The sequence below is a fragment of the Sceloporus occidentalis genome, unplaced genomic scaffold, assembly GCF_023333645.1.
Source record: "Sceloporus occidentalis isolate IW3139 unplaced genomic scaffold, rSceOcc1.0.p SCAF_1, whole genome shotgun sequence".
NCBI lineage: Eukaryota > Metazoa > Chordata > Lepidosauria > Squamata > Phrynosomatidae > Sceloporus > Sceloporus occidentalis.
In genome coordinates this window covers 317,706,018-317,726,898 of record NW_028316981.1, presented here as the reverse complement: position 1 = coordinate 317,726,898, position 20,881 = coordinate 317,706,018, and the positions used below count along the sequence as shown (strand labels likewise).

Below are 20,881 nucleotides of genomic sequence, written 5' to 3'. Positions count from 1 at the left end.
GGATTACTCTGCTACTAGCAAAGCTGTGTGAAATTGAGACCAGGGAGCCATGCTCAACTTTATGGGTAGACCAGTTTCCTTTCAGTGTTCATTTGACAGCCTAGAACCAATTTCTTCAGATAGCAAGGCTTTTTGGTGCATGCAGTTCAATAGAGCAATATCTCTCAAATTAAATGAGAAATCCAGTTTTCAGTCCTGAAGCAAAGTATATCAAGCTTAGGAAAAAGTATTTTGAAAGCAGCCGAAAAGAGCCAAAGGGTAGGCACAGTATACAAATTACATGTCAAGAGGGGAGACTGACAAGAGCAGGGCAAGAGTATCTTTGGGGTTCCTTTGGGACTGTAAAGTCACAGCAAAAGGCAATTGCAAGAAGATTCAAAACTAACAAATTTAATTTCAACAAGGGAATATGCAGTAAAAATGAAATACACAGATATAGGATGGGTGACGCCTGGCTTGATGGCAGTACATGCGAAAGGGACCTGGGAGTCACAGTAGACCACAAGTTGAACATGAGGCAAAAGTGGTGCAGCAGCTTAAAAAGCCAATGCAATCCTAGGATTCATCAATAGGAATAGAGAATCTACTAGACTGAAGGAAGTAACAGTACCACGTTACTCTGCTTTGGTCAGGCTTCACCTGGAATATTGTGTCCAGTTCTGGGCACCACAATTCAAGAAGGATGGAGACATCCTCTGGACCATGTCCAGAGGAGGGTGATCAAAATGGTGAAAGATCTGAAAACTATAATGCCCTATGAGGAGTTGCTTAGGGAACTGTGTATGTTTAGCCCGTAGAAGAGAAGATTAGGAGGAGATATGATAGCCTTGTTTAAGTACCTGAAGGGGTGTCATGCTGAAGATGAAGCAATCTTGTTTTCTGCTGCTCCAGAGAATAAGACCCAGAACAATGGATGTGTACAGGAAAAGAGATTCTACTTCAACATTAGGAGGAACTTTCTGACAGTAAAAGCTGTTCGACAATGGAAGACTCTCCCTTGGAGGGTAGTGGAGTCTCCTTCTTTAGAGGCTGTTTTTAAATAGAGGTTGGATAGCCATCTTTTGGGGGAATACTATGATTGTGTGTTCCTGCATGGCACAGGGTTGGACTAGAAGGTCCTTGTGGTCGCTTCCAACTCGATGAGTCTATTAAAAAAGATTCCATCTAAATATAGGAAGACCTTCCTTATAGTAAGAGCTGTTCAACAGTGGAATACACTGCCTTGGAGAGTGATGGAGTCTCCTTCTTTGGAGGTTTTTAGACAGAGGCTGCATGGCCATCTATCAGGAAGGCTTTGTGTATTCCTGCATAGCAGAATGGGGCTTGTCTAGATGGCCCTTCTTCTATGAGTCTCTCCCTCCCCTTTCTCTGCTTTCAGCAACATGTGGAGGGGCCCCTTTCATTTACTCTAAAAATCTATTTACTCTAAAAATCTATTTTGAGAGCCAGGAAATCCCTGCCAGTTTCTGAGAGCAGATAAGTAAATACCTCCAATACCTGGACAGCCTGAGATCAATGACTGACTTTCCAAAGTAGTCCCGCTCTGCTGGGGACAAGCAAGGAGGTTAAACACAATCTATTTCCATCTCCTTAATTGGCCTGGCTAGTGTCAGATAATTCCCTTCTGATTCTTCATTCCAGGTGGATTCGCTTTCAACTCCCCAGAAAGCTTTACCAATATAATATTCATTAATCCGGATATAGAAGTTGGAAACCTTATTAAGTACAATGTGGGGACTTTGTAGGCATCGAAGCTTGTGCATCAGTATTTAAAAAGGTGGCTGCTGACTCACGATAGAGGACCCAGGTGAGTGTGTAAAAAAAGGGCTTTCAAGGAGAACTCAACGCCATAACCCACAGAACAGAGAAAAACACTGGATTGACTTGCAAATAGTCCTTGTTCAAGATCAGAAAAGCTTCTATAACTGCAGGACAAAGAGTCAGCTTCTGGATGGCATTCTGTATTACAGCACCTAAAGCAAACATGCAATGGATAATGGGGCGCACCAGAGAATTCCAGAAGAAAATCAGTTTACACTTTATAGACTATAATGAAGCCTTTGATTGGATCAATCACAAAATACTATCGATTACGCTTAAAGAGCTGGGTCTACCAATACATTTGATTGCCCTGAGAACAATCTACACTCAGGACAAGGGGCTACAGTTAGAACAGAATATGGAGAGAAGCAGAGTGGTTTCCAACTGGAAAGGGAGTTGGACAAGGATGCATCTTATCACCCTATTTGTTCAACTTATAGGTGGAAAATATCATATGAAAAGCAGGCTTAGACAAAGAAGGAGTAAAAGGAATATCAACACTCTAAGATACACAGATGACACCATACTATTAGCAGAAAATAATAGACTTGGAACAACTAATAAAGAAAGTCAAAGACGAAAATGCAAAGGCAGGTTTATTGTTCAATGTTAAGAAAATGAAAATAATGGCCACAGAGGATCTACACAAATTCAATATGGATGATGAAGACATTGAAATATTCAAAGACTTCCAATATCTTGGAACAATTATTGACCAGAACAGAAACTGCAGTCAAGAAATCAGGAGAAGATTAGGATTGGGAAGGACAGCTATGAAAGAACTATACGAGATCCTGAAGTGCAAAGATATACAACTGAAAACTAAAGTGAAAGATTGTTCATGCCATCATATTTCCCATCACTATATATGAGTGTAAGAGCTGGATGGTGAATAAAGCTGATAGAAAGGAAATCAACTCATTTGAGATGTGGTGTGGAGAAGAGTGCTGAGGATGACGTGGACAGCAAAAGGACAAACAAATGGGTCCTTGAACAGCTCAAGCCTGAAGTCCCCTTGGAAGCCAAGATGACCAAACTGAGGCTGTTGGCCATATTATGAAGACAAGACTTACTAGAAAAGACAATAATGCTTGGAAAAATAGAGGATTGTAGAAAAAAGTAAGACCGTCCACCAGATGGATAGATATAGTTGAAGAGGACATGGTCCTGAATCTGCAGGAACTAAGCAGGGTTGTTGAGGACAGGGTGTCTTGGAGATGCCTCATTCATAGGGTCACCAGAAGTCAAGATCAACTTGAGGGCAGTTAACAACAACAACAACAACAAAAAAAAACCCAAAAGCAAGAAGGAACATGAAGTTTACTTGTGCATTCTTCTTTCCATGTGCAACAGTTGTGAGGGCCAATACCCCAGAGCACAGCAGAACTAAATTCACACCCTTGTTTCGCCTGTGTGAACTGTAAAGCTCATCTGGTGAGAAAGGATTATGATTTCAAGTAATCGTCCACAGTTCCCCAAAATACTACTTTGACCGAGAAGCCATAAAGGTCACTTTCAATGGAGCTGAAAAGGAATGCTCCAAAACAAGGAAAATCCCTGCTCACATCCACATGTGTCTTTCCATTTGACATGACCCAAAATTCATCCAGGGAGGCACACTCTGCAGAGCACATGGCAAGGCATTTCCAATTGTCTGCAGGCATTCACAAGCCTGGGCCAAACTTTCAGCCTGCTTGGGGACGCATGCATGTAGGGTGCATACGTAGAAGAGGGGTTCACATCAGAGTTTTCCTTCCCCACAGATTGGGGGGGAGGCAGAGTTGAAGGGACTTTGGGCCACACCATAAGGACCAGACTGCCCCTGGAATACAGCCCCCCATCAATCCCTCAAGCACATAAGAAGCAACCTCTCTCCCATCCAAAAAGAAAGTTGGCCTGGGAATCTCCTCCATGCACCTCAGTCCATTCCCTTGCTTGATAAAGACCACCCATCAGAGAGGGTGGGAGATCCAGTTCAACAAGGGATCTGACATACAAACACATTCATACCAGCTGCGACCATGATGGCTCCTAAGAAGGGTCAAAATCTTTGCTTATTTTGTTTTCACACACAAGAGAATGAACGCTTTCCAAAAAAAATGACAAGAGCACCAACATCGTTTCTGGAAGACTGGGGGTGTTTGTGTGACATTTCAGGACCTTTATTTCTCTGACAATTTAATTTCCACAAAATGGAAACACAGTGGCAAAAAAGCCATTGTATTTTGCACAAATTGCACTAAAATGTGTGTGCGCGCACACATGCATGCACACACACTGGTCTTTATGCTCCCACTCAAGGATAAAAAATCACATAGGGGTTCATGATGTTTTTGTGGAGTGGACATGGCATCGCAATGTATCTCCTTCCTCTCCTCAGACCTAGAGGAGATGTTGACTCCACATATTGGTCCACACATTTTGGATTTTTTTCATTGCAGGACATAGGGTGAGAATGCAAAAGGAAGGTTCCCTTTTTCATACTGTGTGTTTGCTTAATGCACAGCATGATCACATCTGGGATTGAACTTCCAGGTGCCACTGTGGGTCAAGAACAGAATGTCATGTGCTCCAGGTCTACTACTGAAACTGTGCCACCAACCCTGAAAAATGGGTTTCTGGCTCCCCTGCTTCCTCTGTCCCATGTTGTGATTCACCCTTCCAACCTGCTCCAGGAAGTGTGCAGACAAAGGGAAAGTGCAACTCTGCGAAAGCTTCTAAATGTTGAAGGGATGGACCTTTCTGCTGCTGTAACACAAAAGGCAGCTGTTTTTGATAATAAGGAAACCTGTATGATCTTTTACAATCTTAGGTGTGTAGTGTTATTCTAAGCTCTGCCCGAAGACCATCCTCTGGAACAAGGTTTGAAGCAGAGCACAACAGGAAGGCATGAAACAGAATCAGCTTAGCAATCTTGATGGAGCGACAAAGGAATTCCTGCACGAGGCAGTTGATTTCTTCCCACATTCCATCCCCTCAGGAGGAAGAGCACTTTGGTTACTGGCAGAGTGCTCCATGCAGAATCTTTGCAGTGGCCAAAGCCACAACCCTCTGCCCTCCAAAATGAAGCAAGCAGAAGGAGACACTCAAAGAAAGACTCTGGAAAGCGTGCCTGCAGGCACCGCCACCACTTGGCTGCCTTCTCTGCATCCTGACTCTCTTTGAACACAAAAGCTAGCAGCTCCCTTAGGAACTTTTGCACTTTCCAAAATAATTGAGTAAATTATTCAAACCCACCTTCTTCAGGAGGCACATATGACAAAACATGCAGGGATTTTCCTTTCAAAGCTCTTTTGTGACACCATTTTGTAGATACCTTGCCTTTCCTAGACCTGTCAGGATCTTTTAATTCAGCGCAACAGACGACAGGTTTCTTTAGAATTAAAAATGTCTTTGATGATCTGTGCAGTGAAACATAGTTTCTGCCCAGTATGCAAAACTTAATTTACTTGTGCTGAGAAAGCTTGACATTAGTCAAAGGCTCACTTGTTCTGTGGGTTCCAATCTGTCTAAAAGGTTATTCACTCCCCAAAGCTACAAGGGGCAGAGAACAGGCATTTTTTTAAATTTAGGCCACAGCAGTAGCACACAGCTGGTGGCAAGGGGCAAATACATCCACATGGGAGAAGTGCAGAAATGCTACAGAGTATTTGTCCATACACATGTGTCCCTTTGAAGAAGTAAGAAATGAAATGCACCATGAATCTTCCTCTTCAGCTTTTGTTCAGCCATTGCTCACTCCAGTTTCCATCTGGAGTGAGATCAGGGGGCAGCCAAAGCGGCACCTCCATCTTCCTTCACCTACACCAAAACTAGCTCTTCAGACCAAGAAGACTGGGAGAGTATTTATCAACTGCCACAGCAGGCTTCACTTTGACATCCAAGCAGTGCCACTTTCAAATGCAATTTGCTAGTAATGGGAATGCAGTTCTTCCAAAACTAATCCCATTCTTACCACAACAGGAAAGGAAGAAAACTGCTAACCCAAGGGAGCTTCCTTGTCCAGGACCTGTTTTTCCTAAGTAAAATTTTCCTTGGGGGGCCAAGGATAAGGCAGAAAGGAAACAAGGGTCTCCTCCCTGCCATAAGCTCCTGCCCCTTACATGCAGCCCCTGAGAGAGTTCCCCTGAGTTGCAGCACTCAACACATACATAGCTGCCTTCATACACAGGTGCTTCACTACTATCAAGACCCTGCCATCAATCTGGACAAGTCTTTGGCACTTTGCAGCTGGAAAACATGCATGTCCCTCCAGTTCACTTGTCCAGCTCTCCTTCTCTCCAGCAAGACCTTCTCTCTTGGACAACGAAAGGAGGGATTCCAGCAACAGACACAGCAGACTTTGCAAGTGCAAATACAGAGGCAAGGGACGATGTCTCTTGCCAGTCTTACCTCCTGGAACTGCAGTCTCACTTTGTTGATGGCTCGGATCCAGCGGGCTCTGGCAGGGGGAAACGGCAGGGCTTCACCTTCGTCAGGGTAACTTAAAAGGAAATAGGAATATGAGTGCTGGAACCCTACAATCTGTAATAAGACATGGCACACTAAAAGAAGTGGGATACAAAGTAAATGTTGTAAAGAGACCCAGAAAGGCCAGCAAAGGAGGGAAGGTGGCTGGGTCAGACAGTAAGGGGTGGGCAGAAGATGCAACACATCCATAAGCGAAAAGGGGACAATGCTGAGCAGCCTGTGAGACATATAGTAAGGTGCGCACCCCTCTGTCTGCTAAGAGATATGTGCAAGAGAGGAAAGGTGTCCCCACACACATACCACAGAAACTACAGGAGACCAGCTATGGTGTCGTCAATACCCACCCTGCTCCCACTTTAGCTCTCCCTCCCTGTCAACCCCAGGTCCAGCTGAGAAAGTGGCTTCCACTACCCCACCCTCCAGCCAAGGGAAACCTGCAGTACCTTTGCACTACAGTACCTACCTGACAGGTTGTTTTGCAGCAATTTCTTTGGGTTTCTCCACTTCTAGTGGTGGCTGAGATGAAGGGGCAGGTCCTCTTTTTTTCTCCTCCCCCTCCAGCACTTCCCCTCTCTCGCTGTGCACTTCCTGGGCCTCATGCTGCTTGCAAGATGACCCGTGATCCTCTGTTTGGTGAGAAGCGGCAGAGAGCCCTTCCAGGAACTCGTCCTCATGTTCGGAGCCAGGGGCGCTTCCATGCAAATGGTCCAACTCGCTCAGCTGGGAACTCCCCCGACTGATGTTACAGGATGAACCAAATTTACTACTGCTGGCAGGACTGTGAGAAAGCAAGAAATCAGTAAGCTAGGACGAAGTGGCAAGCAGGAAGCAATTTGACATGAGGCACAGCACCCAGACACAAGCACAGACCACATTCTCACAGAGACCCCAGGAATCTACACAAGGACCAGCAGAAAAGATGGGAGGAAGCCTCAGGGGCAACAAGGCGTCTCTCAAAGGGGACCGAATTGGTCCCTGGTCATTTGTGACATTGGGATCGCTCCTACTGTTTTAAAGTACGCATCCTCTACATCCCTTTAGAAATCCATCAAGATCAGCGGCCAAGGTTTCCATCTGTCACAGTAGGTACACTGAACCACAAATTGCCAAGCTGGAGACATCCTACCGAGTTTCTACCTGGTGTGTCAACAGTGCAGGAAGGTTCATCTGCCCTGCTGTTTTATGGCCACATTTTTGAACTCTCCGAATGGCTGGGGAATGATGCTGACAAACAAGAGCAGCTGGGCCTCTCAGCGCAATGGGACAGCAGGTCTTTCCCTGGAAACTGTCTGGTTATTCTCAGGGCACAAAACACCAGGCTGAATCTCAACAAGAGATTCACAGAATGCTGGATCCCAGGAAGAAGACTGACTGCTTCAAGGCCAGTGTTCAGTGGCCACCTCTGCCCCCTTGGCAACTAATGCAGGCAGAAACATCTGCAAGGGAGTCCTGGGCAGCAACTGTGAGACCTCCAGCTACTGGAAAAGTGCCATCTGCCAACCTGGCAGGGATTTTGCTGATGGGGAGGAAGAAACAGGGCCCCCACCCAAGGCATAACTTGGAGAGGGCCCCACAAAATAGACCAAAGGCTATTGTAAATACAGTACTGATAGATATGGGCATTCAACTGCTATGCTCCTTTTCAGTATGGAATGCTTAAGCATGTTTGCAAGATGCCAACCTATATACCAAAAAGAGGGCAAATTCAAACTAAGTAATCTTGAAAGTAGAAACAGCAGCACCATCTGAGCAGCCTCAGTGGGTCACATCCATGCTTCATTCCTCCTGGTATCAAGTGTTGGGAAGAGCTGTGTGAGAGATGTGGGAGCTCACCCAAACAAGGGTGAAATCGACAAGTTATGGCACACATGGATGAACTGCTGCAAACCCAACAACAGCCTTTCTGTATTCATTTCCCATCTCTAAACTTCAGTATATCTCACACTGTCTAGCCATGCTTCCTGCAAATAATTTTTGCATCTTCCAATTAAGAGCCTACTATATGGACCTGCAGTATTATTTAGTGTGATATCTTCTATTATTATTTAGCATAGCGCCTTCCTCACAGCCACCCACCTCCTATAGAAGTAGCCAATCACAAGTTGCATTCAACCCTTCAGCTGTATGCTCTCTCTCTCTCACTCTCTCACACAGACACAGACACAGACACAGACACAGACACAGACACAGACACACACACACACACACACAAAGGCAATAAAGAACAAAAGGAAAATAGTTGCAGAACTGCTCACTCCTACTGACACAAAACAAAAGGAGAATAAAGGAAAAATAAACCACAGCTTTTCAAAGGAAACCAAAAGCCAGGGGAAGGAACAGAAAGGACTTGAGGAATCTAAGCAACTAGTCCACAATCTCTCTAACACACCAAGTGCTACTGAGGCCACATACAGTTTAGATGAGCCTGAACTGCATGGTCAGGCTGCTGCTACGGCTAAGATACCAGCATTATAAATGGCCAACAAATTGACACCATTTATTATGCCACTCTTGCTACTGGCCTTTTCTTCTTGGGAGGCTCTGGGCTACTCTCCTCGTCTGGCTGCAATCCAGGAGCAAGGATTTCCATTTCTTGGTAAGGGAGACTTTCCTTCTGCTCTGTTTGGTCCTCAACATGTTCACTCTCTTTCTGCGGTTCTTGCAAAGAAAAGTCAGGGGGTTCAGTGGGAACAACATCCAGCTTTTCTTCAGGTTCTTTAGCCCCCTCAAACTCCACCTCTTGGCCAGACACAACTGAAACAGCAGGTGTTTGATCATCTAAAACTTCCTTGGTTAAGTTATCAGACTGCTTAGAAGAAAAGTCTGGATCAACAGGCTGGTCTGCTGCCTGATAAGCAGAAGGAAGGTTTGGACTCTCCTCTGTGTCGATCGCATCCAGGACCTGCTCTGCTTCTTTGGATACTGTCTGTGGCCCCTGGGAATCCAGTTTGGAGGAAGCATTTGGGGGCACATCTTGTTTGGAAGCAGATTTTGGTGGTGCCTCTGGATCCTTCTTGACACACACCTCCTTGGCATCCTTTTGCCAGGGAAGGGAGAAGTCCAGTTTCTTCCCAAAGACGGCTCCTCCTTGGGCACTCTCTGCTTTAGCAACCTTCTCCTCACTTCCTCCAAACAGAGAGGAGGAGAACTTGTTGAAGCTGGACATGAGCCCTGGCTCAGCTGCATTCTTGCCTGCTGAAGGCGGTTGAGGGGAGAAGAAGGAACCAAATGGTTTGTTACTTTCGGCTGAAGACATAAAACTGAATTTTGGCAAAGTTGGCATGCTTGGAATTTCAAAGATGGGTTTGGTGCTGCTGCCATCTGTGGGAAGGCTGGCAGGCTTACCCTTGTTATCCAGGCTACTTTTTAAGGGAGAAGCCTCTGGCAGCTCTTCTCTGGTAGCTAAAGGCACTTTCTGGCCAGGGGGGGAAGATTTCACATCAGGAGCATGATCCAGGTCTTCATGGAGCAAACTTTGGGCTTCATTTCCAGCAGCTTTTGATTCCCCTTCCAAGGCCCCCAATGTCTCCGGTGGGCAAACATCAACTTCTGCCTCACTCTTAATAGCTTCTTTGCCCATGGTTGCCTCAGTCTCATTTCCATCTGCCTTGCCAACCATAGGTTCCAGCTCCTGTGTTCTATTCACCTCCATTTCGGTAATACTAGCCTCCATTTCCTCTCCCAGGCGCGATGGCTCTTCAGCAGAAAGAACAGAAACCTCTCCTAAAGTCTCCATACCTCCTTCAGTCCTCTCCAGCATCTCAGCTGCTTCTGCATCAACTGCACTGTCTCTCTCTGGACTGCACAGGGCAACATACGCCATTTCTTCTGAAGTCAACAAGATGGTATCCAACTGCACCACTTCTGGGCCCTGATCCTTCCTTGGAACCAATGTTTTGGAAGCATTTGGTGGAACCTCTTGGATATTTACTGATATTTCACTTGCCTCAGCTTCCATTTCCAAAGTACAGTCTTTTGCTAAGTTATCATTTGGAAAGAGCAAGGTACCTTCTTGTTTCATGACACTGCTAGTATTTATTGTTTCACCTTTAAGCATGCTGTCTTGTTGTTCCAGGACATTTTGTGTCTTTATTTCACTTTGTTCTGTTTTAGGTCTTTTGTCTTGTTTAGTGGCCTCTTTACCAGGACCAGGGCTCACAGCCTCCTTGGCTCTGAAGCTGGTATCCTGAGGTTTCGGAGCTTTTGACGAGGTCTCTTCCATGGCTCCTTTAAAAATGCCAAAGAGATCACTGGTAAAGGATGGAGAAGGACCGCTGGGCAGGGAGGAAAGGCCAAAAAAGGATGTACTTTTCTTTTGTGCACCAGAGGCTGCAGGAGCAGCTGCCTGGGGAAAGAAGCCAGATAAAGTTTTTGTGGGTTTCATTTTTGTCATGAAGCTTGAAAACATTTCTACAGAGCTATCTAGAACTGATTTGTCACTCTCTGGGTCTTTAGGCTTCTCCTGCAAGTTAGATGCAGTTGGTGTTTTCAGGAGGGATTGTTGACCCTGAGCTGGCTGTACTCCAGCTTTTGAAGGAATATTGTTCAGATGCTTGGAATCAGTCAGGTTTGCCTCAGATTCATGTGGTTTTCCTTCAGGCACCATCTTTTGTGAAAGGTCTTCAGAAGCAACTGCCACCGTTACATCCACAGAAATCTGATCAAAATAAGAACTGGGTTCTGTACTTCCAGAAATCTCATTCCTCACTGAAGGAGTGACTTCCTTCTCATTACTATAAATCTTTTCTGTGCCCTCTTCCAGATCACCTGATGGTTTTGATATCTCCAAAGGAAAGCATACACTATCCTCCTGCAGCTTAAGAGCTTCAAGGCTGAGTTCAGGATAAGCTGGTTCATCTTCCCTCTTTCTCTCATCCTTGAGAGGCTGGCTGGCTACTGAAAGCAGTTTCTCCTCATTTCTTGCTTCTGAAGCACCTTCTCCAGCAGTGTGCTCAACTACAAGAGCATTTGATTTTGTGTGCTCAACTACAAGAGCATTTGAGCCCTGCAAGCCAAGAGTCTCCTGCTCACCACCCACAGCCTCTGCCACACCAGCCATCACTTCCTGGTTCTCCAAGCTCCACTCTCCAGAAACTCCAAAGTCAGAAACACTATCTGCTGTATGTTCAACTACAGAGGCCTCAGGTTTGCTCAGCTTGCTCTTCAAGCCAGCAGCTTCTTGCTTACCAAGCACAGCCTCTATAATACCAGCTGCTGCCATCTCCTGATTCCTTAGGTTCTGCTGTCTCGCAGTGCCAATGCCCGAGTCAACAGAAACACATTGCTTCATAGATGGCTTTGCGCTGGCTTGCTGCAGAGTCCGGTCTGCAAGATTGTTTGCCAGCTGGGGATGTGGCTTTGCAAGGTTTCCCTTCTCAGGAGCAGCTGGTGGTTTTTCATCCAAAAAGGAGGTCAGGTTGAAGAAGCTGGAGCTGGAGCTGCTTTGGGGCACATTCTTCTTTGCAGGGGCCCCTCCTGACAGAAAAGAGGGGATCTTGAACAGGCCTTCGGCTTCTGGGGGCCTGGCTTGAGGAGCTGTCCGAGAAGGAGCAGTGGGCTTCTCTGGGGCAGTGAAGAAAGAGAAGAGACTCTTGGCAGCTGATGGCTGCTGTCCCATCTGCTGGGGCTTGGCCGGTGTGCCCAGTGAGAAGCCAAAGGGCAAGCTAAAGCCAGATTCCCTGGGTGGTTGAGTGGGCTTACCTGGCTGTGCTTTATTCGGCATAGCTCCTGGTTGGGCACCTCGCTGCTGCCCTGGTGGTACAGCTGGTCCCTGTCGTGTTGCTGGTGGCTGACCAGCTTGGACCATTCCAGGTCCTGTGTGCATAGGGGGCTTGTGGTCTCCAGCCATGGGGGGCTTGTGGTCCCCAGCCACGGGGGGCTTGTGGTCCCCAGCCATGGGGGGCTTGTGGTCCCCAGCCACGGGGAGCTTGTGGTCTCTGGCCATGGCAGGCTTCTGATCCACATTTCCAGTGAGAATTTCCTTCAGCTCAACAATATCCTTTCCTACTATCCTATGTGACTCTTCATTACAGCTAACAGGTTCCTTGGCCACTTTCACACCTGGAGGGACCGGAGAGACAGGAGCAGAACTTTTCCTTGGGTCTGTGCTGAGCTGGTCCATTCTCTCCTTCATCCCCAGTGAGCTTTGGCTTTCACTCCTTTGTGGGACTGCAGTGCTTGGTGGGGAAGGGGCTGTATCTGCTTTGAAAAGTTCCCCAATGGAGCCAAAGAATGATGAAATGCCTGTGGGTTCTGTCTTCTCTGGTGGCTTCTTCTCAGGTTCCCTTCTCATATGATTTGATGGAGGGGCAGGCGACGGCTGTGGTGCCTTATTGACCTGTGTTTTGAAGAAATCAAAAAATCCAGGAGCCTGGCCTTTATCGGAAGGAGCGGCTGTGGACGTGTCTTCTCCCAGACTAAACATCTTGAGAGCGCTTTTAAACAGGGTGCCCTCGGCCTCCGTGGCTGTTTGGCCAGGGACTGGCTGAGTTGTTTTGGGTTCATCTGAACTCATTTTGGGTCTCTGATGACTTGGGATGGGGGCCGGCTTAACACTTTCCTCCAAGCGCCCAGGCTTGCTGTCAGCACCCATGCCGAACTGAGAGGGAGATCTGGCCAAGTGAGCCCTTTTCTGATGAGCGCTCTGAGATGGCACTGGCTTTTCATGTTTAACAGAGTCTGGCTTGGCAGAGCTGGCTGCATTTTTAACCTCCAAGTCCCGCTCAACAACTGGCTGACAAATTTGCATGTCTTCTATTTTTCTGGGTATTGTTGTTGAAACAGCCTCATTTTTGTGCTCTAACAACACTGAGTGAGTGTCAGATTTCTTCACAACTGCATCTTCCAGTGACTCAGGCCCATCAGAGCCTTTGCCAATCAGGCCACCCAAGGTGGAAAATAAAGAGGTGACTTTGTTCACCTGTGGCTTTTTCTCTTCTTCAGCCATCTTAACTTCTACCACACTCTGAGGTGCCACAGGAGGTTCAGGCTTAGCAGACTGGAAGATATGGAAGCCAAAACGCCTCGACTGCCCGCTTTCAGAAATGGTTGCTGCAGCAGGGGTCCTGTCTGGATGCCTGTGCAGGGCCTCATCTTTTTGCCTCCCTCCAGAAGCTATTCTGGGATGCACTCGCAAGTCAAGAGTCAGGGGAGGCTCTTCTAAGTACCCCTCTAGCTCCCGCTCGGGCCTAAAGTCCACCTTGAGTTTTTGAAGTTTATACCCTGAGAAGTCCAAAGGCTGCTCCCTCTGGGAATAGATAGACTCCTCAAACATTTGAGAAAAGGTCTCTAAATTCATGTTCATAAGCTGATCACTTCTTTGCAAAGCTACAGACAGATCAAGTGGTTTGTTCACGTAATAATTATCCAGTGGCTCCTCTTCAGCAAACCAGAATAACTCATCTTCATTGTCGAGAGGCACTTTGAAACCACAAACAGCAACTGTGTCATCTTCCAAGACCATGTTTTGTAAAGTATCCTTTGGATAGTCATAATCCCAATAGTCTGACTGCGTGTAGGTGTCTGGAGTGCATACATAGACATACTGCCCAGTAGCATCAGTCAGAAGAGAATAAACATACTGACCATCACTGTACATATAGTAGCCACAAAGCCCATCTTCTGATGGCCACCAGACACCATGCTCGAGCAGTATCAGCCAGTCCTGATATTCCTGACTGTAAGATGAGTACACAAAACTTCCATCCAGGCTCAAAGAATCTTGATCAATTAAGGTCCACATATTACCATCGCAAGATGTGTGGCTTAAGTCCATGGGCATATCTTCCATAATACAGCTGCTTTCAAATGGAGGAAGATTGCCATTCAAAGAATGAGTTGCCCACATCTCACTTTCTTCCAGACAGATGTCTTGGAAGCCAAAATGATCATATGATTCATGTGACAAGACACTAAAATCTAGGCTCTGTGCATCAAAATTTGCATTTGACCTCCAATCCACCACATTTGCATTTCTGTCTTTTTTACACAAATTCATGACTGTTTCATTAGAGTCTGCCCAGTCCAGAAAGTCAGCTACTGGGATTGAGTTCTGATGTAAGACATAATAAACTGGCAAGGACACTTGATGCGCAACTGTTGAAAAGTCTCCCAGATCATAGTCCCAGTCAAAACTGGAGCAACTTCTTGTTTCCTCAAAAGCAAGATATTGCCCGGTATGGCCATTCAATTTGTGGTTCAACAAAGAAGAATCAAGGAATTCATTTGACCTTTCATGGATAATTGTCTGGTAAATATTGGAATCTGTATCTCGCCTATAAAGGGTGGGTTTCCTTGATAAATCCTGGATGTTTTCCTGGGAATTTAGAGCATTCTGGGAGACAGACCGCAGGTGGAGAGACATGTACTCATTTTCCATTTTGCTCTTTCCTGGGTTGGGCAAATGGCCGTTGGTCACAGAGGTCTCTGCCACCCTCTCAACTGCTTTTTCTTGTGGTCTGTGCATCAAATTCCGTATGAAGTTGGGTGTTTCCTGTTTCCCCCCAGTGCTCTCTTGGGAGCTAAGAGCCATGTGTGAGCTAAGAGATTTCTCTCCAGAACAAGGCTCCTCTTCACCCCTTTCAAAGATTTTCATGATGCCGCCCAGAGAACCTGTTTTTGTCTTCTCTGGCTTAACTTCAGACAAATTTTCATTTGATGCAAATTTAAATAATCCAGAAAGTAAGCCAGGTTGCTGACTGCTCTTCTGGTTGTCTGTTTCATGTTTAACAGTCAGGTCTTCCTTCTGGGTTACATGGTCAGATGAAGAAAGGTGGAAAAGTCCAGAGAGAAAACCTTGCTGTGTTGACTTCTTCTGAGGATCATCCATTGCCTTGCTCTCTCTACTCCTGCTAGCAGGCATGGATTTTCCAACAGTAGCATTCAACTCAGATTCTTTTGGCATGGCGGCTGCCACCCCAGCCTCCCTGCATTTTGGATCTTTGTGGTCTTTAAAACTCACTGTACTGTGATTGTGTTCCACCTGTGTGACTTTTGAACTGCCTGAAGCAACCCAGTTTTTATTTCCACCTCCTGGGACATGCAAACCATGATCTTTTTCAGTATCATTCTTCCTCATAAGCTCTTCTTTACTCCCTGGTACATCTGGAACCAAGGGAGACTTTGACGAGTCCATTCGGACAGGTTTTGAACTGCTGCGTTTGTGATCCTTCTCAGCATTGTGAGGCTTGACACTAACACACTGCTGTTGGTCAGGTTGATCTTTTGAAGCCAGTAGGTTTTCAGCAGAAGCCACTTTCAAGATTGAAGTGAAAATTCCCGTTTTCTCTTTATCTTCCTGCTGCTTGTCAGAAAAGCCAAAGCTGCTCAGAAAGGGAATCTGAAGCTTACCAGTGAAAGGGAAATTAGGTTCGCTGCTTGCAGAACCCGTTTTTCTGACATCATCTTCTGACTGGTGACCTTTCCCCAAGCCCAACGGTGTCTCCTTTGGCACAGCCTCAGCAGAAGAAGGAAGCAACAACTGGCTGAAAGATTTTTTCAGTGGATTAAAAAAGCTATCAGTTGGTTCACCCTGCTCTGAAGGCTGAGCGTTAGCCTCCTTTTTACCATCACCTGACTTGTGTTCCAGCACTTTTCCTGCAGGATGCTGATTTCTTGAAGTGTCCGGTTGTTCTTTAACAATTTTATCTGGCTGGTTTGAACTGGGAGGCACTTCGGAAGAAGGAGCAAACAACTGGCTGAAAGATTTTTTCAGCGGACTAAAAAAGTTATCAGGTGGACCTCCCTGCTCTGAAGGCTGAGTTGCCTTTTTACCATCACTTGCCTTGTTCTCCAACACCTTGCCTGAAGGGTGTTGGTTTCTTGAAGTGTCTGGTTGTTCTTTAATTGTTTTACCTGGCTGGTTTGAGACGGGAAGTACCTCAGATGATTTCTGTGGGCCCGCTGGCTGCTTGGGAACACCCAGGCTCTCAAAACTGCCTTTCAGGCTAAAAGAGCTAACAGAGCTTGACAATTTTCCAAAGATTGAGGACACCGAGCTGATACTTGCAGTTGGGTCCGTTTCACTCTTGCTCACTTCAGCAGATGGATCTGTGGGTTTTCTATTGTTATCTTCACACAGCTTCTCATTTGCCTTAACTTCAGAAGCAGGTGTGTGAGATGCTTGAACCTTCGGGGGCTCTTCAGGTTTTATAGTTTCTTTCTTTGGCGCCTCTTTTTCAGAGAAGATTTTTAAAGGATTGAATATACCTAAGACAGAGTTCACGACTGAGTCTGCATTCTGAGAAGAAGGATGGGCCTGAGCACTGCTTGCAGAAGCATCTTGAACACCCAGGACAGGAGAGGCCTTTTCATCTACCTTAGTTTTCTCTGGGAGACTAATGCTGGTCTCACCAGCTCCTTTCTCACAGCTGTTCTGAGTCAAGGAAGGAGATGTTGTTGATGTCTTTGTTTCTGCTTTACTGCTTGCTTTCCCTTCTGGAGAGGCACCATCAGGTTTAGGTTTGCTTGAAAATAAGCTTGTAATGCCTCCTTCAGATGGCCCGTCTGACTTCTCTGGTGTGGAAGACACAAGCTTTTCAACAGATGCCGTTAGATGCTTTGTCCCTGAGCCCATTTTCTCTGTGAAAGAACTGAACAAGGAGTTAACAGTGTTCTTCACCCCAGTCAAGTCTGGCAATGCCTCAGTTAGGCCTTTGGTGCTCTGGTTGTCCTCTGCAGGAGGTTTGGTCTGCTCTGAACTGGTGCTCTTCTCCACCAGTTTTTCAGAACTGGCTAGTTTGATAGAGACGGGCTCATTGGCATTGTTGCTTTGGGGAAGAGTTCCAAACTTACTGATCTCTTCCTCCTTCTCATGTAAGTATTCAGACACTGTTTCAACCAAACACTGCAGCTCATCCATGGCATCAACGTATTCCTCGGTTGGTTCTTCTACAGGAGAGAGGGTCAAGTCTGGCTTGAGAAAGCTATGCTTTCCTCCTCTCCCCCGATGGCCCCTTTTCTCCCTTTGCAACAGGCACATGGAACTTCCTTTATGGTTTTCAGCAAGGTAGTGAATATTTGATTGACACAACGCTTGTGAAAGGATAGCTATTTCTTCTAGTTCATCCTCATCATCTGAAACAGGAGAGTACTGAAGTTCATCAGATGCACTGCTGTCAAATTCCTCAAGGGCACCCAGTGGCATAAAACAGTTTGCAGGTGGTTCTGGAAGCATCCTGGCTTCACTGTCAAAGTGAACTGATCCAGCATCACGGTTTCCCTGCTTGTTGTTGGACAACTTACCACTTTTGACGAGAAGGCCGTTTTTGTATGGACGCAAAACGGGGTACACAGGCAACTGCTTTTCACTCTCAATGGGACTGCTGCCATATTTTTCAGTTTTTTTGTAATCCAGACACATATTACGTTCAGTTCTTGTTTGGATACTCTCTGAAGAAACTGTTGCAGAAGGAAGTCTTGAGATATTATTATTTTGTACTGCTGTTAATTTACGTTCTTCAAAATTGTTGTATCTTAGCTTCTTTTTTCTTCTCCTATCTATTGTGTCATATTCCTCAGGATAGCAAGGTATGCTAGGTGTACCAACCTTCTGTGAAAACCTGGATTTTTCATGATGGCTAAAGTTCTGCCTTTTTGAGAGCTTGGGACTATTTGTTTCTTGCCAACTTCTAGTTCTATGACTTCTTTCTAAAAAATCTTCTATTAGCTGCTTGCCTAATTCCTCATAGTTCTCATCATACTCTTCTTGGTCGACTTCATAATCAAATGGAATTATTCTGACTTTTCCATTGCTAGCTAAAGGTTCTTGACTGATATGTGTGAGGAAAGAATATAAACAGGACAGAAGGGCAAAGAGAAAACAAAAAGGAGAGAGCAGGAAAGGCAAAGAAAAATTTGATTTAAAATGACACATGCAAAGGAAAGATCCATAAAGACCAAATCATATAATAAGTTACATGCAAATAAATAAAACATAGAAAATTCACGACACATGGTAATAATGTTATTGTCATTTATTAATACTAACTGTTCAAAACAAATTTTACTGTTACAGTAGCTAGAGTTTACACTGTAGTTCAGCGTGATGAAAGCTGGGACAGGAGAGAATTTAACTTTGGAGGCTGGATCCAGACCTGACACTACATACATTGGAAGATCACGCCCATACGCAAAAAGTTCTCAGAAGCTCCCAAAGGAATAGGGAGGAAGTTGATTTTTGCCAGTTCTTCTTCCCTGGCAGCCCTCCCTCCCCCGTGCTGTTTTGGAGACCCCCCCCCCCAATTCTTTCAAGGGCAATGGGGGGCTGTAGGAAGGAAGAGGAATTGAGGGAAACTCCTTCATCTCTATCCTACTTCAGAGCAAGCACTTCATGACCAGAGTTATGGGCACAAGCAGCCTGGGGACCTCTTTCAGCAGAATAATCTGGAAGTGACAGGAGCTCTGTTATTTCTAAGTCTTTGTTAAATACAGAAATCCCATCTTAAAAAGTGAAATAAATGATTAGCTAAAATATGACAAGTGGTGTATCAGTTGGTATTTTAAGAAGAGGCATTTGGGGACCTTGAGAGGAAGCCACGTAAACAAAAGCCAACTGAAGTGCCTAAAGACTGGCCTTTAGGAATAGATCATCCCACATGGGGATACTAGACACTAAAAGGTGTCATTTTTCCATCCCTGCTTTGGAGTAAATATTATCCATTTTATCTCCTTATCCCAGCTAGTGAGTTTCCACAGAGACTGGCCTCCATCCTGCTGTTGCTGCATGGCTCTCTTGCAGAGCACTTGCAGAGCAAGTGAATGAGAATAACCCCATCTACAAGAGGTTCCTCCCTTATCTACTAGGAAATAAGAGCATGCAAACAGCAACCAGCAGCTCAGACACACCAAAGCCACACTGTCACAGGACACAGGACAACCAAGGAGGCACACACAGGGCCACCCACCTATCCGAAACCTCCAGGGAGTGCCGGCTTTCTAGCGACAACTGGCGGCTTGTCATTTGACTCGACTGTGACGCAGATTCCAGGTCAGTCCGGCCACTCACAGTGGAGTCTAAGCTATCGAATCTTCTTCAAAAAGGCAAGGAAAATTTGGGAGATGTGAAAGGACAAGTGGCAACAGAGGACGTTCAGACAGATTTGCATCAGCAAAATGGACAACGGAAGTAAGAGGGCACTGCCACCAGAGGGTTCAGGGTTCAGGTGGGTTATGACAATACTGCATCTAGGTTGGATGGGTACAAGACAAGCTATCCTGCATTCTGGTGGTTTCAATGGCTCGCTATTGAAAGTATGGCTTGAGAGCTAACTTACTAGCAAACCTTGCAGAGATTTAAATAAGTCAAGCGACTGGAATTTCCTGACTAGAAACAATCAAAAAGTTACTCACACCACATTATATTGGATCACATTTATCCCTAAGGGAGGTGAACACTTTAGGCCATGGGTTCCAAACTTTTTTGACTCACAGAGCCCTTATTTCTATGGCAGAACCCCTAAGAGGCTTACCCTATATCTTACAAGTTAACTGTGTTTAGGAGTATATATAAAATTATACTCTTATTCTTTAATTATGTTCAGTTTTTCTTTCATTTTCCTGGAGCGGCCACAGAGCACCCGGGAACTGCCCTAAGTGCTCCTCAGAGTACAGGTTGGGAACCCCTCCTTTAGGCTAAGACTGGCCCAGCTTTTTTCTAGTGGAAAGACCCACTCAGGGCATGGCTGCCATGATCAAACCATGACAAGGCCATCATGTAGTGTGAGTGGAGATACAGCCAGGCTGAAATATTTACTGCCTGCCTCTCCACCCGTACACAAGTGTCTCATGTTGCTTGGAGATGTGTGAGAAAAGCACAGAGACTCCTGAGGCGTTCCTAGGGACATAGGCAACCGACTTTACACTTGGTCAGACCCTTGGAGGTGAACTTTGCCTAACAGTGTCAATTCTGACTAGCAGTCATGGCTGCCCAGGATTTCACCTATGACTCTTTCCCAGTGTTGCCTAGAAATACTGGGATTTTCTGCACAAGAACCTAAAAGGTTAGACCGGTACAACCACCTAGACCAGTACAACCAACTCCATGCAGCAAGACATGCCTCTCTCCAAGGTTCTGGCTCCATCTGTAGAGTCCTGGCCTTTCCACCTTGTGGTCTCTCACCCATATAAGCTCACCCATACTAAATCAGACCCTGCTGGGCCATCCCAGCCAGCAGCATCAGCACTGACTGGCAGGAGTTACTGTTCTCCAGAAATTCAGGCAGGAATTCTCCTCTAGTCCTACCTGGAGACTGAAACCTGGGTCCTCATGCACCCAAACCTCTGCTCTGCCCCTGAGCTGGGGTCCCTCCCCTTTCTGTACTGCCCTAGGCCCCTTGCTAAGAAAGCCACATGCTCTGCAAGAGAGCCATGCAGCAACAGCAGGATGGAGGCCAGTCTGTGGAAACTCACTATCTGGGATAAGGAGATAAAATGGATAATATTTAATCCAAAGCAGGGATGGAAAAAACTGCTGCCAATTTGCAATGTCAGCAGCCATTTCTGGGTTTTGATGTCACCCTTGCCAGAAATACATACAACCAGAGGGAAGGGGGCCCCAGAGGAACACGCAAACACCTCACACTCATATGGAAAT

At 45.9% G+C, this 20,881-nt stretch overlaps 1 protein-coding gene across 9 annotated transcripts in view; it reads right to left on the bottom strand.

Moving 5' to 3' along the window:
- Positions 1-20,881, bottom strand: part of UNC13B (unc-13 homolog B) — a 250,006-nt gene that overhangs the window by 137,557 nt on the left and 91,568 nt on the right. For 7 of the 9 annotated variants that reach the window (XM_089498312.1, XM_089498261.1, XM_089498289.1 and 4 more), the window contains 4 exons: positions 19,194-19,316; positions 8,814-18,059; positions 6,755-7,069; positions 6,214-6,304 (listed from right to left, as the gene is read on the bottom strand). In XM_089498312.1, the coding sequence (XP_089354438.1) occupies positions 6,214-6,304; positions 6,755-7,069; positions 8,814-18,059; positions 19,194-19,316 (9,775 nt within the window). The remainder of the gene's footprint in view (positions 1-6,213; positions 6,305-6,754; positions 7,070-8,813; positions 18,060-19,193; positions 19,317-20,881) is intronic. The other 2 variants (XM_089498303.1, XM_089498332.1) reach the window with 2 other exon arrangements.